Source organism: Seriola aureovittata, chromosome 11 (assembly GCF_021018895.1).
Source record: "Seriola aureovittata isolate HTS-2021-v1 ecotype China chromosome 11, ASM2101889v1, whole genome shotgun sequence".
Classification (NCBI taxonomy): Eukaryota; Metazoa; Chordata; class Actinopteri; order Carangiformes; family Carangidae; genus Seriola; species Seriola aureovittata.
Window position 1 is genome coordinate 17,219,826 of NC_079374.1, and position 27,874 is coordinate 17,247,699.

A 27,874-nucleotide genomic window follows, 5' to 3' on the forward strand; every position below is an offset into this window, starting at 1 on the left:
GTGAGACTATTAGAGCCAATGGCTTGGTTTTTTTGCCATGGGAGCAGCAGAGCTCAACTTCTCAAAAACTTTCTTTTAATAGTTTTGTTTAATTTTCCACCACTATACAAACCTAACACGACAGGAAAGTATTTATTGACATGCTTTTGGATTAAATGTTCTATATTTCACTACCTTTTGGCTCCCTCTGCACACAATGGCCCAAGTCTCCCACATCACAAACCACAATCACATCCTCAATAATTTCTTACTTTTATAATCTTACAGTGTCGCTCACAGCATGGCCTTAAGGGTACAGCGTTGCTTATTTTTGCCTTTGTTATTTGTTATGTTCTCCACTCTAATAATGTTTGAGATTTAATAAGCAGAAAATAACTGTGCTTTATGAAATATTAATGGACAACAACGTCAAAACCTGCCTTGAGAAAGGAGAAATAATATAACAAAATAGATCTTCACCAATTAAAAGTGTGTGTGTGTCTTTGTTTGAGTTTTGCGTAAATAAAATTACTGGACTCTGTATATGTAACTCTTTTAAAGATTTTGCTCAGAATTCCTGTGTTAAATGCTTTCTTTTTCCCAGTAACCTGTTTCAAGACTTGACAAAGTTCAATCAAACATTAAAGCAACTGTTATTATACCACCTTATGTCTACTGCATTATCCCCTAAACCTCTGTCGATCGCAGGAATCTGTAACACGAGTTTGGACAAAAAGTAAAAGGCCCTTTGAATCTTTAATTAAAAGGATGGAGGAAAAAGCGAGAGAAGTTTAAGAGATAGAAGTAATTTCACAACATTAGGAAACAGCAAGGGCAGATAGGCAATCATTACACTTAGATCAAATAACCGACAGGTGCTGATACTAAAAAAACAGCCAGAATCCAACCTTGGATTGACTCCCCATGGTGCAGCTCAGGTCCCCTGTTTTGATGGTGATTATTCTGCTGGCATCATTGAAGGAAGAATAAAATCACCCCTCAACTTCAAATGCCATCTACCTCTAATATTACGATCCCTACTTTTTTTTTTTTAAATTTGGTACTTTAAAGCAGATTTAGTTTAATCTTTCAGCAAATCATGTACATATTTATTTCCTAGAACAAAGAACATCTGGTCCTTATCAACTGTCTTAACTCTCGAAGTGGAGAAAATGTTTATCTGATGCTTCTTCCCCCAAGAGACAGCAAAAGCCTATTTGATCAACAACTCTGATCTTTCAAATTGTTAAATATCAGACATTTTAGATGCATGTGAGGAAAACAGTTTGGAGTTTCTCAGATAAAATGGTTAGTTGGATGTAAATCAGAAATAAAGAACTGGTAGTACTTATTTCTATTCTGGGGACCACTCATGCCTTTGTTTTTTATGCATGCAAGCATGCTAATGTGTGAATATACATGAGTACAGTATTGTTCACATGTGTAGAATGTCTGTTTCCAATAAATAATTCACAATGACGAAGCCCATCACTGCATTAGGGAGCGCCCTAGAAGGACTCTAACTATCTATATTATATTAGCTGATTAGAAATATTGTCCAGTCCAAACCTAACCTCTGCTTCATCTGTGGTTCACTAGAGAAATATCCAGACTTGCCTAAACACGACTGCATGCTCTTTATTACCAATTTCCCATCCAAACTGGACCTTTACGGCCTGCTGGAAGTGAGAGTCGACTTTTACCTCATTAAAAGTTAAAGTAGGTATGGAAGGAATTTTAATGCCAATTAATAATCGAAACATATTCCTCCTCTCTCTTTCTCTAGCATTTCCATCCCCTCTGGCTATGGCTCAGATCAGGCTAAGATCTGCCATGATGTAGATGTAAAACTGGCTCAGACACCAACAGGAGGCTGTTCACGTAGTTGAAATCTCGTCTGAATTCTACCGTTGTTCCAGCAGGAAACCGGATAGCATGAGTGTGACATGAGTGTGACTGTGTCTGCTTGAGTGTGTGTGCTATAGATTAATTTGCTCTGTAGGTTATGTAAATTACCATGTGTTTTTCAGCCGCTTGGACTGAGCAATGATTTAAACCAAACACTGCTCCTATAAAGTGTTGAATAAGTATATAGCCGATCAAATATGTTCTCATTATTAAGCATATTCCCAAGCTCTCTTTTGTTTTAGTTCTGGTCATAGTCTTTTGATGAAAGTGTAAATTAGTTTTGGTCAAATTTTGTGTCAGTATAGCAGCTCTGCAGTAATACAACAGACCGACTCTACTCATTAATCCAGTTATCATTCTCAAACTCCAGCTGTTTGAACAGAGCCACTCTCATTAGTACAGATACCTGTTCTCTCCACTGCAGAGCAGTGAACCATTCAGAAGCTGGATTCCTTCACTTGTTGGTTTTAGCTTCAGAGGAGACATTAAAATGTAAGACAACATATTGATATTTAGTTATTGAGCATTTAGAGGAAGATTTAGATGGATGATCGTGCTGACATTAGTCCTGGAACTTATTCTTTCGATAGCAACACGAACGATAGCCAACTGAACAGTATGTTGCATCCACATTACATTCTTTTTTTTCTTTTTTTTTTGCATAGGTAAACGTGCAGTCCAGCTGTTTTTGTCTTTGTCTAATTCTCAGTCAATTGTAGATAATTGTATTGCTTTCAAGAACCAATAATATCAGTGCTGAATGCAAGATGCTTCTCATTAACGTCAGTGCAACAGGTCGAGTGCCTAATTCAACTTCTGAACAAGAGAAATTGTAGGCAGCAGAGGATACTGCTCAAGGGGCTAGGTTAGAGTGTGTGATTTGCATGAAGGCTTATGAATAAGATTTGGCAATTAACTTGGTAATTAATTCATTTGTCCATTCGTCAGTCTTTCTCATTATCATTTAGTTTTTATTCATTGCCCAGACCTTTAATACATTTTGTCATAATTTCATTTTCAGTGGTTCCTTTTTTTTTTTTTTAAGGTTGAGCCTTATTGTCTTAATCAAAATTAGATCATCAACAAACTTTTTGTCACAGTTTCTTTTGACACAATCATAGAGTTTAATGATGGCTTACTCATTTCCAGTGACATATACACTCCCCTGTCAAACATGTCTGGTTATACTATCCATAACTAGAGTTAATGGACAGCTGCTAGCCAATCAGAATTCACAGTGGCCATAGTATAGGCGTTTTTTTAATGGGGTTTGTGCAACAATGGGAGTCTACACAGAGAAAAATATAGAATATTGCACACTTTGTAATGCTGAACCATCTTCCCTGACCTCCTTCCCAAGAGAGTTTGCAGTGGTATTACACTAATACATGAATTTTACCTTTGCATCTGAGGGAGGACAGTCATTATTTGCAAACAAAAAATGTCAACATAGGTTATTTTAAGCATATAAATAAATGTCAAATGCTGTCATTGTTTTTGGTGGGGGCAGTTTTTCCTACCACAGCTATTCATCATTGGACTAAAAACTGAAACTATTATTCATATGATTTGCACCGTACATGAAATCTGAGTTTATAAGGATTTTATATTAAATTTAGTGCAGCTTAAACACCACTAATACTCTTCTCTTAACTATTTTTAATAACCTAGATAAACTTTGCAAACATTTTTTGTGATTAGCTACCTGCACTTTGCAACAAGTTTGCACAATATCAATACTTATTCCTGCACTGATTGTCTCAACACTGCTTTGTAACACTACACAACATTCAGACAACCTCAAGTGGACACACACACACACGTACAAACAAACAAATGAAGGTCTTCACCCTTCTTTGTTAATTAATTGAGAGTTTTTTCTTGTTTGTACAGTGTATACTGTACCTTATTTCTACTCATTATTCTCTTTTTGAAAAGTCGGCCATACTGTAGATTTGATGGCAGATTCAAAACAAACACTCACACTGTGATTGTCATGTTCAGTTTCTGTCACTGATTGGCTGTCATTGCAGCTTTAGCATGTCAGTGCATGGCTGTGCAGTCTTGACATGCAGCTCTTACTTTGATTCTGAAGGCCAGACTGTGTTCCAGACAGGTCTTTGATGTCAGAGGCGCTCAGTGCTCATCTCAGAGGAGGAGCAAAATGAGTGGGAAAGCAAATGAAATAGGAGCTGACTGACAGCTTGGTGGGTCTCAAAAGCCACAGAGGAAAATGTCACTTTCTATCAACTTAGTTAAGAGGCCTAAATGGACACCTGTGGACTCCCAATGATAAAAGATGTTCAGTGTTGAAGACATGAGGTGTTTTAATATTAGTATAAACAAGTTCTGAAATCACACAGGTAGCAGTGTGTCTTAGACTGTTTTTTGTTCTTGTAGGTGTTTTTTTTTTTTTTGTGCAGTAGTCGGTGTAATCATCTTCTGGTATCCATTTTTTGTGGCATATTGTAAAATGTGCTGCTTTACAAAAACTTCAGACCTCAGGTCTATGTTAGTGTTTCAGCTGCAGGTCTTTCAGCATACCTGACATGCTGACAAGATATAGGGTAATTGTAAACGGTTGTATAAAAGGCCACAGCTTTCCAATTGTATCCGCCAATTGAAATTGTTAGCATTAGGGCCTGCTTTCCATGAGTTTAACAGAAGCTGTGCTCCCAAAACCAATTTAATAACCCTGCCTCAGTGCCGACACACACATAAACACACATTACCCTCCAACCCTACCACTCCTCCCCTTTCTCCCATGGCAGCTTAATAATTAATATGCTTATTTTTTGCCTCTTAGGCCGAAGCCTTGGGTAAGTGGAGCAGCGATTGATGGGGGCAGTGGTGGGTAATGGGACATGAAAAGGACTTTTCTGTTCATCTCAGGTCTCCATAGAGATATGATGGGTGTTACTATACGCAACATCAGGCATGACTTCACCAAATAAAATTTAAAAAAAAGCCTCTGCCACCTCTCCATGTTACATTTTGTTTGTTGTGATGCTTCCAGATCTGGCATCCTCTGATGGTAGTTTTCTGATTCTGATTTTTCAACCACATCTAGCAGATGGTCCCATTTTGATAATGTTGTACTCAGGTTTTTATTATAGTCTTCTATTGCAACCACCAGGCAAGGTGGGGGGCATTTCATTGCCCATACACTGAGGTCAGTCTGGTAGATGTGGCCTGAAAGCAGTTGCTCCACAGTTGTTCTCAGACAATGCAGTGATGGCTGCCATCAGACACAGGAAGCAGTCTTACCCTGACAACAGTGAAGAAGATCAAAACAACAGGAAGTTCAAGTGGTCATTGGACAGATTGTTTATTTTTTAATGTTGATCAAAAACAATATGAAAGTTTATCCAGTGCAGTATCAGGGGAGAGGGAGAATCCAACTGTGAGCATCGGGTGGAAAATTAACTGATAATATTAGGTCTAAACTAATTAACAGGCTGTAAGCTACAGTAGTCTGTTTGGTACACTTTATTATATGTTAATTCAGATGTTATTGACGTTTTCCACTGTTACTGTTGCACTTTATTGTACTTGATGTAAAAGTAGCAGCCAAGTGGTGAAAAAGTCTTAGCCGCAACGCTGACATTGATCATTTTAAACACATGTAATGGTTGATGTTACATTGTTAAATTGAAAAAAAAAAACTAGAGGACACTGCAGGAAACACGACCTTCTACCAAAACCACCTGACACACAGGTCTGAAAACTTAGAGCCTGTATGTTATACGGTTGATGGGATGATGTTCCCATTTGTCCAATTTGTGTGTGCATGTTGTCTGACCACATTGGAAGGCAAAAGTGTTTATAACATTAGAAGCGAAAAGCTTGCGTTGGTGGAGGGAAGGGTGGGATGCAGGAGTTAATTGAATATATAGCACAGACGGCCTGTCCTTGAAGCCGTTTATAGTGTCGCCTATTAGTTGTAGACAGAAAAATTGTTACAACCAAGTGCTACAGGTGTGTAAATAATGAAAAAAGAGGGCTTGAAAAAGAAGTTTAAACCCTGCTTACTTTCTCACCTATGCACACCTGTTCAGTCAGTGAGGGTGAATGTCAGATTGTCAGCTTTGGAATATTACAGAAATTCTCAGACACAGCTCCCCCATTTCTGCTGTCAGAAAATTGTGCAGGGAGGGGTTTCCCCCCTTACCTGAAAAGGGGGGGGGGCAGGTAGGTATGACCTGTGATGACAATAGCTGTTCTAGCTGGTAGGTGTTGTGTAGCCCTTCGTTCAACATTGTTCAGGTTTTTTATGGGTTAAAAAAACAAAAAAAAACCACCAGCTTTGCCGTTGCTCTCCTGGTATCTCTCCAGTTATCGCCCAGGTGTTATGGCTAATAACAAGTCAGACCTATGCCCCTTGTGTGACATTAGCACAGACCCTCCAATCTCTAAAATGCTTATGTAACTGAAGGACTTAAAAAAAAATTATATTTTATCTAAATAACAAATTGTGCAGCTTTGACTGAGGTGTGAAGGATTTGTTGACAAAGAGCGAGCGGGGTGAATTCGGCAAAGTCAAAAGCTGACGGCAGCTTGCAGCCATTTCTGCTACAGCTCTTTTTTTAGTGGTGTAGGGTTGGTCTGGGTGGACTTTTCCCACCTTGGCTGACGGACATACGAGTGCTGTGTGAACAAAGCGAGAGCCATGGCCCGTAGTGTGTTACTGAATGTCTCCCAGTAGGCCTGGAATAACAAGGCCTCAATGACGTGTTGTTGCCTTAGCAAACCATGCACTGACTGAAGCTAGCTTCCTCTGTGCTAAAACCAACATACTTGGTATGCTTGTGGTAAGATACGCTCTCTCCCCTCAGTCTCTCCATCTTTCCCTCTCTTTCTCTCTGCCTCTCTCAGACCCTGTTTTGTTTTGCCCATTCCAGAGAGTGTGGCTCATTTTAATTCAGCTGGCAGGCTGATCACACATCAGGCTTGATAAGCTAAGTGGCCCTCAGCAGCAGCAATTGAAGGTCCTTTTGCTCTTTTTTTTAATCACGCACTTGTTTGTCCCCTTTATAATCTTTTCAGTCTTACTTTTTCTGTTTCTTCTCTCCTTTGTTTTCATTGTTTTGTTTTTCTTTCTTGCTCTTAGATTTGTCTTATCTCAAGGTGTTGTAATATGGTTTTCTCCTCCTCTGCCCCATCTATAAAGCTCAGATTACCAGGGTTTTATCGCAGTTTAAGTTGAAAATAAGCAAGGATACAAGCCCCCCCCCCCCCAAATAACCATTGTGTCATGATTTTCTCTTCTCGTCTTTAAGCAAATGCTTTGCTTTGCTCGGGTATAATTCCATAATCCCTAAATCTCAGCCATTTTTCATAAAGACTCATAGGAAACAATTGCGTGAGGGATGGGCCAAATTTAATCAGCAGCTTGCGAATGCAATTATCATGGCGCAGGAGAGGCACATGTTTGGGGGATGGGGCTATGGCCGACGCCCTCATGCCTTCTACTATACCCCTGAGAAAAGCTCAGCAACATTTCTCCTTCAGAGTGACACAAAGGATAAAAAGGATGCATGTTATTTCTAGGCAAAGACCAATCTATCAGTTTTATTGATTGAATATTACCATAAAATGTTTTTTTTCTTAACAGCTTCAGTCCACTCAATTTTTATCCTGTGCCACACAAAAATAAACAGAAACATTTGTTGCGTACGAAGGGATACAATTATTATCAGATGATTCAGGAAGCTCCCATATCGAAACTTATTCAGTTTGACTAATGCCTGTTTCAGATCGTAATAGTTTGTTGTACTGTTTTATACCCATGACCATCTATTGCTGTGCATCTAGGCAGTTATTTCTCCTGTCTTCTCAAAGACAGCCATTTCTCCACTCCTTTTCTGTTTGTTGTTGCTGTTTTAGTCACAGCCCTTGCCCCTTTCAAAACGATTTATGTCTTCGCTACTCCCGTATTTTTTATTTTTTTTAATCTCAATGTCACTTATTTCAGCCTTTTTATATGGAGCTCTGCAACTTGTTTTCATCCAAACACTGGGCTGCCACACAGGGAAAAATAGAGGTCTAAGTTTAACTGAAATAAAAGGCCATGGCGAGACTAACAGTTTCTAATTCGATGGCTTTTTTTCCATTGAAATGGAAGAGGTTGTTTATTACAAAAAAAAAAAAATATATATCTCACACGTGACACTGCATGTGCATGTAATGCTGCTGTACGCTGCCTTGGCCAGTCAGCCATGAATGTCGGTCACCATGTTAAAATTAAATGTGCACTCAGTATACAAGGTCTCTCCACATTTATATGCAGACAGGAATATGTATTTAGAGACACACAGGAAGACACATATTAGACATATCTACTTATGAAGAAAACACTCATGTGTTTGCCTCTGTTCAATCTTTAATGTCCCTCTTTTTCTTCCTTTCGAGCATGGTGCCATCCAGTTGTCATGGTCTTATGATGGTCCTATTTCCATAAAACCTTTTTCTGTTCATCTCTTTCTTTTTCCAACTCAACACTGCCCATACACACACACACACACACACACACACACACACCACACACACACACACACACACACACACACACACACATACACTGCCCACACTACGGCTCCTGACTGCAGTGTGCTCAGAGACAGTGAAATCCCAGCGCTGCCATCTCTCTGGTGAACCTCTCGTGAAGCGCTTTTATGCAGTCGAATTAATGCAGTTGTTCTTTTCAGGTCAATAGTTAAACACATAAAAGTGCAATTACATTTGAGTGGGTACCACCATTTTGCCTGGGGACTGCGTTAACAGTGTTAAAATTGCATGTCGCTCCTTTGGGGGGTGCTCTGTCTGTTGACCTTATAGGAGATGAGATTGGAGCTGATGAAGTCTGGGATGCATACTGAGACACATTTCACAATGTAGAACGTTTAGTTATTAAAGAATTCACTGGTTAATATGACACTGAAATTACAACATTTATATGTACTGCAAATGTAGAGACCGGATAGGACAGCATCTAGATATAATCAAGCATGTTAGTTGCTCGGAAAGAGAAATGGTTGGATTTGGTAACATGACCTACATGAGCCTTGAAGGTTTCTTGTCTGTTGGCTAAGGGTATGTCCTAGAGAATTTAATCTTGTTGCCAGGTTCTCTTTCTGAGCCTTGGAGCGTGTAAGTAATATTTTAGTTTTATCCAGGTCAAGCTGTAAATGGTTTTGTGATATCCATGCACTAATATCTAATATACATCTGAAATAAAAAAAAAAGAAGCAGCAATTTCTCCTTTGTCACCAGGAGAGAAAAAACCACACAAAGCTGTGTGTCATCAGCCCGGTAATGGGAAGAGATGGCATGTCTCCTGATGACAAGGTGTAATATATATATAGATTAAACAGGCACTCCAGTTTTAAATATTAAATTGAATCAAGGAGATTCACAAGGAGAACTACTCAATCTGTGAAAACAGAAAGCCTCCATTGCAAGGTGGATGTGTGGGAGTGAAGAGCCTAAAAGGGACTTAAAGTCAGGATGTCTCAGTTTCTGCTGCCTCAGTTCTGACTTTTTAAAAAATCTGTCTCACATGAGCCCAACTTTTTGTAGTAGTAATACCAGGGTTTATCCTTGTGGAACCTCACAAGTTATTTGTTTTGAAAGATGATCATCGATTGAGACAAACAACTCTCGTGCAGATAAGAGGATGTAAAAAAAAAAAAAAAAAAAAATCCAAATCCTCAGACTATTTAAAAGACTTTGGTGAATATGTTCATCATGTGTATGTATTCATGTGAGGGAGAGAGTCTTCAACAGGGCCAAAGCTGTCCACAAGTGAGTGGGCATTGTGAGTTTGCAAAGTTTTGTTATGTTGAAACAAAATGCAAACACAGACATACTTCTTTCTATTGTATAGACACGCACACGCACTCCAACGCACGCACACACACGTACACACATAGTGTTTTCACTCTGAGTTTAGCTGAAGTGTATGCACAGACACTCTGATGCCTTCTCTTTGTTTTTCTTCTTCCTTTTTATTTTTTATCCATGTACATGCATGTATAGACACATACAGGCACATGCAAATACAGATACACACGTACATGTTACATCTGCAAGTATTCCCTTGGCAACAGTGGGGACTTGAGGGCGAGGATGGAAATGTGCGGTAGCAGCAGATGATAGATGGGAGGGGAGATCACCTGTTTGTAGAGAAAAGGCACAGTTTTGCTGTTCTGAGAACTCAGAGCAAAGTGATTGACGCAGCACTGTGTAGCAAGCATTTGAAAACCCTACACAGGAAATGTTTTCTCTTAAAGCTGACTGTTAGTTGTTTATCGGTGCTGTGCTGCTTTTCTTTTAGTAGCAATGCTGATGGTGCATTTAATGGCCTCTTGAGTGGGTCTGTTTCATCAAGTTCTTCTAGTTGATCCATCATCTATTCAAGCTTTGCCACCGACTTCAGACACTTTTTAAAATTTTCTTTCTTTCTTCCTCTCTCATCATTTTTTCAGTAGCCCTCATCTATAATGACACATGAACACATACACTCATAGATGATCGCTGATGAAATAGATGTCAGTCATTACCCCATCATCTATCACTCCAAGTCATTTATTCATCATCTCTGCAAACGGCAGTTACATTATTTAATTTGCACAATTATTCACTCACTCATTTTTTTTCGTTTATTCCACTATTGCACAGGAAGCGATCCAGTTGAGTCAGCAGCCTGGAATGACTCTTTCTTTCCTTTTACCTTTCTTTGTTTTTCTAAAGAACTACTTACTGACTGTCTTCTTTTCTCCCTTATCTACTGGATCTGTAGATGTTAACAAGCTTATTCAGAATTTAGACAAACTTCACAGTCCTGGGAAAGTTGACATAGCTTATGTGATGTTTTCCAGGAAAGCTGTAGTTATAGTTACACTTACCTTTTTGCTGAGAACTTCCAAGTATATTGTTTTCTATTGTTTACTGCTAAAACACTCACTGATAAATTGTTTTCTCAAGCGATTCGTAGCAGTTTCACATGGATGGCAGAGCAGTGCTGACACTCCCCACCCACATTTTCCCAGCTCTTGTAGAGATTTAAATTAGTGACCTTCTGGTTATAAGCCCACTGATGAAGCAAACTGTTAATTGAATTGATACGCAAAGCACATATAGTAATGAGGGCCTCATTACTGCCAATGTCGAGCCATGTGTGTGTGTGAATGTGTTTGTGAGCATGTTTTTTTTCTCCTGTGTCTAGTGTACGGTAAATGTCTACTCATCTCTTATTTGAGCATTTCTGGCAGTCTGTCTGTTGTGTGCAACCTAGCAACAGCTTCAGCCTGCCACTGCTGCTGGGATGTACAGTAGGAACTGTGCCCCAGCAATTAGCCTCTTTGACCCAGAATGCATCCTCATCTTCCCGCAGAGTTTCTCTCCTCTGTGCCCCTGAGCTGATATCAGCGCTGAGCCGAAACCGAGTTGAAGCTCTCAGTCAATAAGACAGTACAGTGGAGACCCAGGGTAAAATCCCCAATTCCACTGAGAGAGGAGAGGGGAAACTTCTCTCTCTTTCTGATTAAATACTTCTCTATCTATTGTAATTGCCTGACTGCTAAGTGTCCTTTGAATCTCTTGCTGACTGTCTATCTTTCTTATACTTTACAGCTTGGTCTGACTTATGTGTAAGGCTGGTGTGATCTTCATGTTTATGTGTATAAACCCGCCTCTGGCGGAAAATATGAAGACAGACTGAAGTTTAACATTGAGTGAATGTGTTTTCTTGTATGTATTGATGGGAACAATTCAGCACATGGATCTTCTACAGTATATAGAAGAATAAACACTATGGGGGATATTCAATAATGCAGTCCTCCAACACTGGAGCAAATCAACCATTTATTATAGTGCTTCTGTTGTCCTACATATTTCTTCATTAAAAAGTCCACACAACACTAATTCCCTCTCACAAACTCATTAATATGGCTTTTTTTTCTGATCATTGGTTTGCTATTTGCCTCCCAGTCTTAATCAAACTCATCCCCGCACTGCAATAAAGAAAAAAAAAAAAAAAACCACAACAAGCACTTACCATCAAAATAATTGCCTGCATACATTTGTTCTGCCGCCATGAATTTCATATTGTTTTCCTCCAACGGTCCTGTGGCCTGATACTGAAGATTGCTGTGCCTTTTGAAGCCATACACTCATTCAGAGACACTTGGAGTTGCTCTCGGGACAAGGCGGGTGGGGAGGGAGTAGTTTGAAAACACAAGCTGCAGCTATGTGAACAAACTAATTAAGACATTTTCTCTACCCACTAAACAATCAACAGGATTTAACCATTGATCTCCCCCTGGCCGCCAAGTGCACACCCAGCAAATGTGCAAGCCAAGCATTTACTTTTAATGAAAGCAAAGCCTGCATGGGTTTTGCATGTTGTTGTAGGTATTATGTAATATGCGTTTGTTAATTCAAACCTTGGTGACAGAGACCATTGGCACTACTGTAACTAAACACCAGCAAGGAGCCAATTAAACTGTTATCCAGTCTCTTAAACTTGGTCATGTCACACTGCAAATTAGTGTGTAGTGCATGCAGTACATACACAGCACAAATGCACCATGTGTGAGTATGCATTAGAGAGGGGTAGAGCCTTCTTGATGGTGTTGAGGGTAACTTCACTTGTTTTGACAAGGTTGAACAGTTTGCTTATACAGTGTGTTTTGAGAGTATGAATGCTGCTCACGGCCAGCTAGAATTAGTAGAATTACCTTGTCTGGCTTGTTTAGCACACACAAGAATACTGTAAAATCTTTGCGGCTGAGCTATTGCTTATTATGTTGCTGCGTGGCCTGCTGTTGAGTATGACTCACCTTTACAGATATAAGGAAACATGTCCTTGTCCAAGTAATAATAGTCTGTATTGTTTCTCTGTCCACACTAACTTAAAACATGAAAAAGATGGAATACAGTAGAACAAAAGTCTGTGTAGCATATCTGACATTTTACAGTACGCCTTGTGTTTATCAGACAGCCTTATGGAGAAGAGCAAGCTTTCCCTCTGGTCTGAGCGCGAAAGCTACACAATGATCAAGTTCAAGGTGTTACTATAGGTATTGTTTAGTTGGTTTTGTAGACTCAGAAAGTCAAAGAAAAATCAGAGAACAAACTGCTAAAACAGGAATGAGATTGTGGCCGCATTTTTCACTCAGTGTCAAGATATTGTCGTTCAAATCATCTTACAACTGTTGCTAAGTGTTGAAGCTAGACAGAGTCAGACAGCTGAGGTAATTCATTCATTCAAACTTGAATAACAAATAAATTAACAAGCACTTACAAAGCCCACTGGAACCGTCCTCTAGTATCTGTAATATGTGGACAACGAATTTGCATCTGTTAGTTGTAAATGTGGCCTAATGTGTCTTGGATGTGTTTACACCTGAATTCAATATATTTTGGGTCCAATTTCAATCCGACCAGCCACAATGAAGGTGAATGCCTGGAAGATGTACATGTATCTTGCTTAACCAGGGTTGAGATGTCCTGCTGGCATTTTTATCATAACAACTGCTTTTCTTTGTCTGTTGGTTTGTCCATTGCCCTATTTTGCCAGCAGCATCCCATTGTGCAAGCAATTTGAATTTGATTCCTCCTCCTAGCTGAGCGATATCCCTCCTGTGGTGAGAGGCAGGATTAATTTCTCTCCCTGACTCCCACCACACATGCATACAGCTAGAAAGGGAGTGCTGAGGTTGGGGGACGGGGGTTTGCGGAGGTAATGCCACCACCACCTATTATCCAAGGAGTATCATTTTATCGGGCCTTTGTGGGACGATATTGTATTTGGCTGTTTCTGGACGGTGCTGGCAGGGCGTCTCGTGTATGATTATGTGTCTCATCGGTTTCAGCCCTATGTCGGTAATCTGTTTGTAGGGAGATAGAGAACACACAAGCTCTGTAAATAATGCAAATCTGCTACTGGGCTTCGCTCTGTCTTTCTTTCCAGCCATTCGTCTCTCTGTGGCTTTCTCCCATCTTTATTCATCTCTCTCTTTCTCTTTCCCTCTCTTTCTCTCTCAGATAAAAGTCAGGATTAGGCATTCTCTAAACTCCTGCACAACAATAATCGGAATCGCCCTCCGTATCCAATCATTGAGCAGACTGTGTGTCTGTGTGTGTGTGTTCGTGTGTGTGGCGAAAGGAATCAATCCTCCCTATAAGTCTGACAGTCATTAGTTCGACAAGGCAATGCATATGATGATGGCGAGATACATGACTTTTGTCCCACCACCTTGATGAAATATGAAATTACAAACTTGTTCAGGCTGCTGTCCCTGACTGGGGCTTAAATCCTAGATGGATGTGATGGCAGTGGGGCATAATTGATTCTGTCTGCTCACAGCGTGGGAAGAGAAAACAACGAAATGGGAAAAAGATCAGAGGTTGTAATAACAGCAGTATGACATGGCTTTGTCCTGGCTGCCTCACGACAACCACCGTCATCAAATGTGTGTGTCTCAAGATCACCTGTTCCACCTAAAACCCCAGCCCTCCTCGGATGGAAAGAAAAGGATAAAGTGCCTATCCAATCTAGTCCTCAAGTATGGAAATGATTTTGATTTAAACATGCAATGTCTGGCCATGTCAGTTGTTAATTATAAAATGAGACAACGACAAGCTGGCAATTTAAAAACACATTAGGAGCCTGGTAGCATGATTGCTGAATTAGGTGCAACCTCCAGGCAGAAACAGTTAAGTACCCAGAAAGCCCAGTGTGTGTATCTGTATTGAATGCGTCCTCTCTCTCCTCTCCACAGAGATCCTGAGTGGGGGTGTTTATGTCGACCAGAACAAGTTTCTGTGTCATGCAGACACAATCCACTGGCAAGACATTGTCAAAAACCCACGGATCCATCCCGTGGTGGTGCCTACCAACAGCAGCGTTACATGTAAGTAACCAACCAACATTGTCGAAGACAAGATAATCTGATCTGACTTAAATCTTTATTTGCTGGAAAGTTTTATTGAGAGCATTGCTGTTGCTCCACACTCACACAATATCACCAAAATGTAATCTGCTGGACAATGAGCAGCCACACTGAATCAGATGGGACTTGAAAGGGTACTGCACTGATTTAGCATTTTGCACTTCTCTTACTTTGTTGGACTTGTGAAGGACAGTTTTAAAAAATATCTAAAAATCAATGAAGCAGCAGTGGCTAATGCAGCCTTGAGGTGCTAGTCTCAAGCAGAGATGAGGAGCGGGGTATAGAGGTCTGGTAAGATCACTTCCTTCTTGCCACACTCCCATTCACATGTGCAGTAGTACTCTGCAATACTAGTAGTCTGCATGTGGACCTGTAAACAGATTTTGATATATAAAATTGGTCCTCTTACAATTTAATTGAATTGGATGATGCAAGCACTGTTCTTTCACTTTACCCACCTAGGTTTTTATCCTGCCGGGGATTAAACTGGTAACCTTGAGGTCTTCACATAGGTTGTAACAAATGGCTCTTTGTGATTGTAAACATTTTGTAGTTTTAATTGTATTAACACCAAGCAGCCATTCAATCTCTGAGTGAGAAATCTACAAGAAAGAAAAAAATTGAGGAAACAGTGCACAACTGTTGGATGTCAAGAGGCCGATATATCATTGTAGAGCCTTCCTAAGGATTGTAATATTAGGGACCAGTGGCTAAAGTTTTTATTCTTTTTTGTCCGAATTTGATTGTCTGTTTAGCTCATTTCCGCACTGACTGAGCATCACCATTTGTATTTACCTTTGAGTTAGCAACAGTATAAGGCTGCAATCCATTACCTATGGTTTGCCTGGCCCTGCATCAATCAGAATAAAGGCTCAGAGGCCAACACAAAATGCCCTGTTCTTGCTGGTCCAGAGAGAAGTGAGATGAGGTGTAAAACTATATTGAGATGGTTTTTGGTATTTAAAACAACAAATGGATATCAAAGGTTAAATAAAACTCTGGACAAGTGTAAAATATGGGACCTTTAAAGAAGATAGTTGTGGTTATTTGATGGTTTTTGGAACTCAGATTTTTTAGGACTCTGAGCAGTCTCAAAATTAGGTTTTAAAAAGTATATGTACAGCCATTCTATTAACATCCTCAGAAGCCTTCTTAAAGTGTCATTGGCTGGTGAATAAGAGAAATGGTCAAAAGTAGATCCCCGTCTCCTTTCACAATAAGACCTGTTCCATCCAGGATAAGTGATCGTGTGTTAGCAGCAGAACATTTTCATCACAAAATCTCCCCTTGACTCCATTCACTCACCTTAACATGGCAATCCACAATGACATGTCAATGAGTGCCTATGAGTAATGAAGTGATTTGTTAGGGTGAAATAAACAATCTTAATCTATCAAGGATGATGGTTGGATGTCAGTGTAAGTAAAGTAAAGTTGCATTAAGTCACCTCCTCTGACCTTATTCTGTTCATTCAGTGACTTAGCCTCTTAACACACTCTGCTTTTGTTATTAATTCAGTGCTCAAGCTGTTTGACATTTCAATCTGTTGATGTTTTTATCTGTAATTCTTTAAGCTGTCTCGTCTCGTTCGTCTGCAAATACAATATTACATAATAAAATTTATTATCGTTTTGGAACAAAATAAAAAAAATAGTCTCTGCATATGCCCTTGGATTTCCTCTCACACCACTCACTGAAGGCTTCAGATGCAGATTAACAGCTCAAAGCATTGATATTCTACTCAATCCCCCTCCTTCCTGCAGCCCAGTTAGCCCTGGATCGACCCTGACTCCCATGCAAGTCCTCGACGACTCCAAAAGATCAAGGATCTCCAAACCTGTAATCCACAATTGAGAAAATAATCCCAAATTCATTCTTTGGGGAGACACAAGCTTACATTGTTATTACTTGAGACTTATTTGTGCCGTGATTGTTGTGTTTATTGGTCTGCATGCCCTGTTGATTTAGTCGGAAGCCCTCTTCTGTCTGTCTTTTGCCCCACACCAGCCCTGGTATGACAGCATTCTCAACATTTTAACCTTCAGGGGCTGTTTAAAGAAAGCTGTAAAAGATTATGGTGCAGGGAGAGTGGTGGGACAGGTTTATTCTAGGTCTCTGAGAATTTATAAGTTGAGATAGTGAAGACCTTGGACACTAAATGAAAACTCTTTGACTTCACTTCACAGGGCACCAAGTTCAGGGAAGAACAGAGATGTAAGTCTAAGTGCAGATGTACTGCACACTTGGCGCTGTCAACTTATAGCTAGCTGACATTTGTATTACTATCCTGTTTGTATGCTGCTTTTCATACAGTCAAGGCTGTCGACTTCTCTTTCTCAAGCGCTGTCAAAGTGCTAGTTTGAGGGGAACAGACTGGAGAAACAGAGAAACAAAAGGGGACAGGCTGGAAAAAGACAAAAAGAGACATTCGTAGACGTTAAGTGAAAGAACCACAGAGGAGTGATGAATCAGTGAGCGGTGGGTTGAGAATGAAAGAGATGAAATGTGTGGTGGAGAGGGGCACAGACGAGGAAGAGGAGCAGGGCAGAAGATGGAGAGGCTCGTGTTGGGGAATAGAGTCAGTCTCAATGCTAATAGCTCTCATCTGGAGAGGCTTGATGGACAGAGGACAGCACTTCTGCACTTATCCAGGCTCACTTCCCCCGCAGTCAATTACTAGACAGTCAATTAAGTCCTCCAAAAAACCCAGAAAGGCACTGGCTAAAGCTCTGAGGGTTTGAAGCTGCTTTTTGCTGCTTTACTGCTTTTATCTCAATCTGATGTGTGCTGGTTTCATGCTGGGTTGATTTAGAGTAGAGTGACAAAAAGAATTGTCTTATTTTCACAAAACAACCTATGTCAAGGTTATTTAAGTTTTTATGAGCTGAGTAGCATCGGGAGAGATGATGTGTTGTTACTGAAAAGCTGCAGGTTTCATCATTAGTTCCGTAGTAATAAAAGTACCTGAAAAACATGTGGTTAAATTTTGGTTAAAGTTAATGCAAAAAAATTACAAGCAATTTAGTTATTTAATGAACATCATCATCATCATCACACAGTCACATAATTAATACACACCAATCTAGTCAAGTATTCAAGTGCCTACATTTTTTGCAGATTATGTTTATTATGTCAAATTCTAATCATGATAATTATAAAGCACCCACAAAGTGCTTGAAATCCACTTCTAATGAACTGTATCTTGAGAACATCACTTTTAGCAAATTTAATCATTTTACACGGAAAAAAACCACACAAGGGCACACACATACATTAGGTGGAATTAAAGCTAAGCCAAAGGAATGCCTACGTCCTTTCTCACTATTTGGATCGATCTGAGTTGTGGAGTGCTTGAAGGCATACAGACTACAGCTCAGTGCCTCCAGCCCATTTTCAGGTTCAACTAATATGGAGTTTTGAGTCTGATCATATTTTATGAAGCAACCATTTGAAATGCCAATCATATCTGTCTTTGAACTTGTGTGCAGGTCAAAAGTGCCATCGTTCCTGTAATGGTCGTTGCTGGGGACCCAAGGAGGACCAGTGTCAAAGCTGTAAGTACATTACTGTTATTAGCTGACGACACATCACATCACCTTTTAGTGGCTTCCTCGTAATTGAATCTAGTGCAGTTTTGATTCAACTGGAAATACCTCCAAGGTTTTGTATATTTCTATATAATTCTGCAAATACACATATCCAGTACATAAAACATACAACCGTAAATCTTGGACTATTGAGCGCACCTGAATATAAGCCGCACCAGCTAATTTTTACAAGAAAATACATTTTTTACATATATAGGCCGCACTTGACTATAAGCCGCAGGTTTTCATGTTGTAACATGAGATATTTATGTACACAGAAATACATTACACGGAAGATTTTTTTTAAAGATTTAATTCAAGACGTGCTTTTTTTCAAACTGCCTGTGTGGCACCAACACGGCATCAACACAGCACCAACACGACAGTAACAGCCGTCTTTTTACATTGACTCAGTTCTTCCTGCTGCTGCCTCCAACGTCTCACCATCGATTCATTGATCTCAAGCTTATGTGCAGTAGCTCTATTTCCCTCTGTGACGGCCAGATTGATTGCCTGTAACTTAAAAGCCGCATCATATGCATTTCACCGTGTGTTTTCCATGACAGTTCAAAATCAAAATCAAAACTACCGTGTCTTCTTCGGCGCATAATCTTTCCCCACATGTCTGTCTCACTTTTGCGCTTCCCGCTAGAGTGCCCCCCCGGAGGCCGTTAGAGCGCCCCCTGGAGGCCTTTGGCCAGTAAAAATCTATAATTTAGCCGCATCGTTGTATAGGCCGCAGGGTTTAAAGCGTGTGTAAAAAGTAGCGGCTTAGAGTCCGAGAATTACGGTATTCACCTTTTATATATAGATTTTTCTTTGGTGGTAAAACTTCAAGGTATTTCTAGAATTTTGCCCTTTTAAACTTGTGCTGCTGCCTTCTTTAGTGTTGACATCTATTTGCACCTATATGTGATTCAGACACCAGAAACCAAACTGACCACACTTACATGTGTCAAAGCTGCAAATCAGACAACTTGAGTAACCACTGTAAGTCAGAAATAGCATTTGGCATGCAAGTAAATGTAGCCACTAATGTTGTCCAAGGTGTCAAACTTATCCAGTCCACCTGCAATAGAAAGTTCATGTTTAATATCCACACTACAGAGATACTTTTTTTCAGTATGATTTGGTGATAAATGGGAAACGATGTGATCACATAAAAGCAGTTGAGTTTTAACTGGAACAAAATCATTTTACCCAACTCAGATCTATTCTATCCATTTTTTTTTTTTAAATACTGCAGTTGAAACTATGCTAAAATAAGTTATACCTTGACTTCAGAAAAATGATCAAGATGAACTAAAGTCATGAACAGACGAAAGAAAAAAACATGCCAATATTGTATTAAGCTGCTCAGAATGGTATTTATAGGGACATTGAGGTCATCTGTAATGTTGGTTTTCATCCATTTTAGAGATTCCTACGAAAGTTCTAACTTTAAGTGTACTTAAGGCCTCCACCTTGAAAGCACAGAATTAGGATTTGCTTCTGTCCCTTTTTTACCCCAAACCATTCAACCCTACTCCTTGTATTAAAATTGATTGGTGAGTCATTTGTTTGGATGGCAGTATCACTGGTACATTCTTAAAAAGAAAGGTCTTGTGTTTCCAAAGCTAAAGCAGCTAGGAAAAGATCCAATACTTAGCATTTTGTGATGATGTGTTTTGATCGACTGCTATCTGCACACTGATATTTATAATATGATTATGGCTGTTGTTATGTTGTTATGATTATGTTAGCAATAACAGCTGTTTCTTTACCAGTCTTGCTTAGAGCTTCAGCCCGCTGTTGTGTTTAAAGGACAAGAGTTTATAATATGCCCTTTGAACATCACTTCTTCAGGGCATACGCGACACTATTGTGAGTTGTATCAGAAAGTGACTAGGCGGGCCAACCGGGCCAGTGTTAGCTGGTTGGCCAGTGTTAGCTGGTTAGCCAGCTAGCTTCAGTAGAAAAAATATGGTGATAGAAATAAAAGCAAAACAAGAGGGTTGCTTTCCACCACTGAAGACAGCTCTTGGTGAGTAAAGTTATGAAGTTTGACACTGAACATGTTTTTTAGACCAAAAAGTAAATGGCCATTAATGTTGTGCTAATGTTGGCTATATAGGCGTAGCAAAAAGAAATACAAACCTTTTTATCACCTAGTTAGAAAAAAATGTAAATGGGCCAGCTCTGTATAGGTATTCACAAGCTGGCTGTGGAAATACCATCACTTCCAAGATGCACACACACACACACACACATATATCAACCCCCAACAAATCTACCACAAACCCCCCTGCTGGGACATCCCACCCTTCAGACTGGCTAATGGCAGCTGGAAGACAGTGTGAGAATGATACACCACTGTGTCCATCAGCAAGGGAGAGCTCCATGTTATTCCCTCTCCTCCAGTCATCTTACCTTGGCACTCGATTCATGTATCGGTATCTTTCTCTCAGGGTTTACACACATCTCACCTTCTCTATGGGCCTTTCTTTCTCTCTGTCTTCCAGCAAAGAACATTCTCCAATCTAAAACACACACACACACACACACACACACACACACACACACACACACACACACACACAGTTTATCAGTCTGCTGTCACAGATGCTACATCTGTCTTTACAGATGTACATCCATCCATGTTTTATCCCTGTGTCTATTACCAGCACTGGGCACGGAGGCTTGATCTTTACTATGATCACGCTTTGCTTTTCTTGTCTTGATATACATACAACACACTTGAAAGTAACAACTTGATCTTTAAATACAGCTTGTACATATTCATGCAGACAAAAAAAAGCCTTCACATGTACTTTTCCTCTTTCCATTAAATATCTTTTTGTCTCCCTGCTCCCTTTTTTAGTTTGATTGCACTACCCTCACCATTAATTTCCCTCCTTTCTTTCCATCACTCTGTGCACGGACCACTTCATCTATGCCTTCCAACCCTGGCATGTCTCATCTTATTTGTTCGGCGGTCGCGATCTCATTAAGATAATGAGGAATGAACTGTTTGACCAGGACCTGTTAACAGCACGTCACAGACCAGCCCTCGATAAGCCCTGGCTCTGTCTGTCTGCCTCCTTTTAGCCGTTGCCACACTATCTCTCTATCTTCATCCATATGTGGGTGTCATGATTCAGCCTTTTTCTGCCTTTTTTTTTTTTTTTTTCTCCTCCCCACAACCTTTAATTTATTGTGCTGAAATACATGGAATGAATAAAGTGGAAAAATGTCAAATGAAAAATGACTTCAAAGATATTGTGACATTTCCAAGAATCATTATTCAACTGTCTCAAAATCAACAATAAACAGCAGCTTTTGGTCTCATCACCTCAGGGGAAAAGTGAATACATTCAAGAAGTAGATTACAATTCAACTTTTCCTAGAAGTCTGCACGGACCAGGATCACTTTCAGATGTCTCTTTTATTATTTTTCTATTTTTTCTCTAAAAATATAAAACATGATCAAAATGTGTGTATGGTTAAAAAAAAAAAACAACAAAAAAAAACCATTGATGATTTACAATAAATTTGTGCTTTAAAAAAAATTTTCAATTCATTTTTTCACATGCACTTGCAAACAACAGTGAAAATATTCATGCGGAAGACCTTTTGTCAGAGCAGTCCTTCAGAGTGTGGACCTAAAAACGGTATTCTGTTTGCCAGAGCCAGGGCTGATTGTTCATGCTGTGTCACTGGCACACCTGCTGTAAGTGGAGCATTGCTCGTTAACATTATTAATTGCACCTGTGTCCTGCTATTGCAAGTTAAAATATCCACCATGAAAAGAGTCTTTTTGGAGGTAAGAATCACCTAATTGTTCATATTTTTAGCCCCAGACATCAGCAAACTTTGAAACCGCAACATTATTTATTTCAGTTTCATTGAGACACCTTGACTTTTCTTTGCTGTCGTCGTAGGCAAACATCAAGAGCAACCCAGGCCATTCGATTCAACACTAAAAGTAATGTTAACTGTCTACAAAACTTAATGTGACTTTCTTCTAAGGCCTCAGTCTAGACTGCCTGAAAGGATGAAATGGAGCCTTTGTGCATCGCATGCAGTCATATTGACTCTCAGCCGATGCTTCTCTTTACTGGTAATTATTCAACAACAGGTCAGTGCTGTTGTTGGCTGGGAAACAACTTAGTTTGTTTTTGTTATAGCATGACCATAGTTAATGTTCTTCTGTTTGTCTGGGAAGGTATCAGCTGGCTAGGACATTGCCGTCTTAAAATACCCAGCATCCGAACTATCCTTTTCATCTTGCCTGAAAGCAGTCAGAGAAAGTGTTGCTTGGTGGCAGCAGGAACACGTTGTGAACATAACATCGACATATTATCACCTTTCAGTTCATATGGGGAACTTGTTGGCTAACAGTTGCTTACTGGTATTTAGACATAGGGAAGATAAGAAACAACATTAGAGTTCATTTGGAGTCACCTGGCAAATATAAGTCACTCTCTTTTACCTCTGTTTTTGGTCTCTAACAACTCCTGAGGGAAATATCTGACTCATTAGATAAATGCTTCACTGTGTTCACCAGCTACTCGTGACATTAACTTTGTGTTTAGAGAACACTACCACAACATGATATTTTGGGTTGAAAATATGTAGGCCCACATTAATTGAGTTTTTTTTGTATTCGACTCATAAAAAGTTCATAAAAAGTAATACAGTAAATCTGTATTGTAATGTGACATAGTTGGGGAATAAAAGACTGTAGCCAAAAACTGATAAATCTAAATATTTACCGGTACTTCTATAGCAGCACAGTGATTACCATAGTTTGTCATGTTACAAAGTAGATTAGTAAAACAAACTGGTAAATGCAGGGAGAGAGAAACACAGTGAGATTGAAATATGACATAATGAATACGTATTTATTTTATTAGCTGAACAGCATAAAGAGATTATGTTGTCGCAAACGCCCACTAGGATCCGATCGGAGATTGGGGAGATCTCCAGTATTGGCATTTTCTTCATTTTCTTTTACATTTAGTCAATAAGACTTTTTATCGACAGTTGTGGTTAGCCCAAGGATTTATAATAAGATAAAGATTCTCATCTTTGATTTATAAACTTTTTATTTCCTTTGTGAGGTCTTACACTTTTTGAACCACTGTAATTGACATGAAATCACGTTGAGTACAATCAAATATGAGACTGCCAGCTTTTACTTATAATACTGTAACTACATCTCAGTGACATTTGCAGAGATTCTAAGAAAAATTTCATTGGGTATAGAAAGTGTTTCTGCTGGAAAAAAATCCCACCTTATTTAAGAGGTTCTTTTGGAAACCAGAAGTGAAAAAGCACATTTTTACTCATGTAAATGGAAAGTGAGCAGCAGTGGTTCCTGTGACTGATGCCGCTGTCCACAGCCTGTTTAAATGGAAGCTTCCAGGCATATTTTGTGAGATGGATTTCTTTTGTATTGTCATCACCAGCCTGTTTCTCTTTTTTTCTTAAAGTGGAAGTTTAAAGCCAAATTGATCAACAGCATTGCGTCTCTCAGTTGGCAAGGTCATTTGTTTGACAAAGTGACTTGAGTAAAGGAGGCCGTTTCATTTTAGCCCAGGCAACGTTAATGGAATGCCACTGATGGTATGTTAGGCGTAGGGTGAAGTGTGTGTGTGTGTGTTTGCGTGTGTGTTTAGTGGGTTGTCTGTGGCTTGGATCCATCACTTTGATAGTATCTCGTCACTGCGAAGCCCAAAGGGAAACACAGCACACATCAAAACAGTGTGTACGAACACAAACACAAATACATGCACATTAACACACAAGCTCTGGGTTTCTAATATTGTACACTTACGCTTTTATTTTCCCAAGAAATGAGCATTGTGAGAACTTACTGTTTCAGTCTCTGTTATGACATCTGCAACTAATTTGCTTTTACCTTATTCAGCAAGTTGGGTCATAAAAATGGAGCTGAATATCCATTAACTACATTCTGTTTTGTATTCCTTTGTCATTGATGTTTTCTCCACAAGTTTAATTAGAAGTGCTAAGAATTTGCCATTTGGTAGTAGGAATTTCTCCATTAAGTTGATTGTAGACACACAAGGGAGCAAGAAAATTAGATATCAGTGCATGTTGGTTTTCTCAGGAAAAAGGGAAATTGACTTAATGCTGATTTTTCAAGAAGGATGGGATTTGTGGGGTGTGATGGAAGTTGAAACTAACATAGTAATATCATTTGAAATTAATAGCAGTTCTTGAAATGAGTATTTCTTAACTGTGACAAACCTAACACTGGTGTAGACACACACCTAATACTTCTTTTTGTTCTTTTGATTTGCATATTGCATATATTGCACTCACACATGTAAACACAGGTACTGTAGCATATGCTTGTACTTTAAACACTTACGTTAAGTGTAATAGATACAAATAAAGAGATGAAAAATAAGGATGCTGTTACTCTTCATTTGATGATTTAAATCGCAGTTTAGAAGCTACTGCATCTAACTCCAAAATATACAACATAAACACGTCATATTTTGAAATATGTCTTCCCCAGCTCATTATTCAACTGTTTCCTGTGTTCCCCAACAGATTTTAATTTAGTTTTCCTAATCTGTCATATAAATCCCACTACCTACACTTCCCATACCCTTCCATCCACCGTCTTTGTCTGTGAAATCACAGACAAGAGTCCTGTATACATTTACACATAGCTGTCAAGAAGTAGGGACACAGGCATATGCCACATTACTGCGAGAGACATGTGAGCAAAGGGTGGACAGATGTTCTCCATGAAGCAATGGCGGTACTCTGAGTGAGATAGGGATCACTATGTTTCCGTCTCATCCACCTAGAGACCCTCAGAGAAACACGGGGAGAGGAAAACATGATTGAAGATAGCTAGTAGGTGGCAGAGATGCTTCAGCTTCACTCACTACACACAGGTGCATACGCTTGTGACTGGCCATCCAGCAGTGTATCCAATACCTTGTAGTGGGGGAATACGATTGTAAAGGGACATGGAAGCTTTTCTATTCAGATTAATTTTGTTCCAATTAAGTTCGGTTGAATAGCTTTACCTACATTATACTTGTTATTCTACAAGTGTATTTTTTTTCACTCTTAATCCTAAGGCTGCATAAATATTGTTCACCAACGTTCAAGTTGCCTCTAGCCACTTGAATTTGTTCACAGCAACATTTTGATCTTCAGGTGTGTGATATTTTACTTGTTACTTGATATATGTATTCTCTCTTTTCCTTCTCTCTTTTCTACATCTGTCACTCTGCAGTAACGAAGACAGTGTGTGCCGAGCAGTGTGACGGCCGTTGCTTTGGTCCCTATGTTAGTGACTGTTGCCATCGTGAGTGTGCAGGTGGCTGCTATGGACCAAAGGACACAGACTGCTTTGTAAGTGAACATGCTCTAACACACACACACACACACACACACATACACACACACACACACACACACACACACACACACACACACACACACACACACACACACACACACACACACACATACATTTACTTTCAGCATTCTATGAAAAAAATATACGTTTAATAATCTTACAGAACCCAGTAACATTTACTGATCATACTGTAATTTAAATTTCCTGTTTTGTACAGATCTGTACTTATTCCACTTGTGACATTTTACCTCCTTTGTTTCAAGGTAGTTCTGCAAAGGGATTTCGTCCTTCTAGGCTTCATTTCTTGAGTGTTAAAATACCCTTTGTATGACAAATATCATTAAATGACATTTAATTCCCATTTCCTCCTGACTTGACCGTCATTCAGACGTCGTTCAGACTTCACCAGGTCCGCCCCCTCCATCCCAGCTCATTGCTGTGTGCTTTATCAGTTTTATTTTCATCCCTCTGCATGTTAAACTTGTTTCTGCGCTTATAATTCAGAGCCCATCACTTATGGAGCTCCTCTGCTTGACTTTGACAGGCAAGTTCTTGCTCATTATTTTTTTCTCTTCTTGACTCTTCACACTTTTATTACTGAATCACTTACAAATCATGAAGTCTATTTGAGCAACTCTTTAAAACAAAAAGTAAAGTCACGATTTTCTCTTTTATTAATTGTCTAATTTCCTATTATCCACAGCATTTTGTTTCAGATTTTGTTCAGCCATTTCAATATGCAATTTTTGTCAAATACACAACATTTTGTCAACATTTTTCCATCTGAAACATTTGTATTATCTGAAAATGCAAATTATACTTTGTCTCAGCGGTAATTTCATTGGGTGTGAGCAGATTAGTATCTGCCTGCACTGTTCAGTAATATCACCACTGGGCACTCCGGAGCAAAATCTCAATTAATATCCTCTCGTGATGCTTAAGCATCAGTGCTATTGTTTTGTGTGTGTGTGTGTGTGTGTGTGTGTGTGTGTGTGTGTGTGTGTGTGTGTGTGTGTGTGTGTGTGTGTGTGTGTGTGTGTGTGTGTGTGTGTGTGTGTGTGTGTGTGTGTGTGTGTGTGTGTGTGTGTGTGCGCGCGTACAAAGGCACACATCCACTTACATGTCTCCAAAATCCCATGACCCCCCTACTGTATGTATCCCACAGTGCCACAAGGGATAGTGAGAAAATATGTTTTTGATTTGGTTGTTATGACCCTTTAAGTAAAGTAGAGAATCTCAATGTTCCACCATTGTGTGTTTGTGTTTGCAGGCCTGCACCAACTTCAATGACAGTGGGGCATGTGTGACCCAGTGCCCCCAGCCATTTGTCTACAACCCCACCACCTTCCAACTGGAACACAATCCCAGGGCAAAGTACACCTATGGAGCCTTCTGTGTCAAGAAGTGTCCACGTAAGTCTCACCATCTGGACACAAACACACACCTGCTTTACTATTATACTTTAGGATGACCTTCCACTAATGAATTCCCTAGCCCTTTCATGACAGCCCAAAAAAGCTTCATCCTTATTCTAACCATAGTGGTTATTCCTAGAAATGGTTAGATTTGCGAGTCGACTTTCAGAAAACACAATCCTCTTGCCACATTCAAATTTTGAATTTCAAAATTCTAACTTTAATGGCTCAACATTGATTTTAGTGATAGAAAGTGAACAGAAAAACGAGGACAAAGCATGAACAAGTTACTGATTATGTGCTCCAACAATTTTTAGAAACAAAAAATAATGATTCCTTCATTAACTGATAGTTAATATGAATTGCTTTTCATGCTGCTGATGTTAGGGTGTGCATTTAAATAACATCTTCAATAAATATACAATTTCAGTAAATATATTAAATCACACTCATTTCTGCTGTCTTTAAGGATTAGAGAAAAGTTGATGAGCTGATACATGAAGCATCAACTAAACAGTTACACAGTTTTGTGCAGGCAAAAATGTTTGTGTATCTGTCATGATTATACATTATAGTCCTCTCTGCATAACACCAGAATTATCTGAAGCTCTTAGCAAAGGTCATAATTATGCATACACCCAA

General features: G+C 39.4%; 1 protein-coding gene across 2 annotated transcripts in view; it reads left to right on the forward strand.

Moving 5' to 3' along the window:
• Positions 1-27,874, forward strand: part of LOC130177451 (receptor tyrosine-protein kinase erbB-4-like) — a 316,805-nt gene that overhangs the window by 184,507 nt on the left and 104,424 nt on the right. For both annotated transcript variants that reach the window (XM_056389216.1, XM_056389217.1), the window contains exons 4-7: positions 14,673-14,804; positions 18,332-18,397; positions 25,692-25,810; positions 27,088-27,229. In XM_056389216.1, the coding sequence (XP_056245191.1) occupies positions 14,673-14,804; positions 18,332-18,397; positions 25,692-25,810; positions 27,088-27,229 (459 nt within the window). The remainder of the gene's footprint in view (positions 1-14,672; positions 14,805-18,331; positions 18,398-25,691; positions 25,811-27,087; positions 27,230-27,874) is intronic.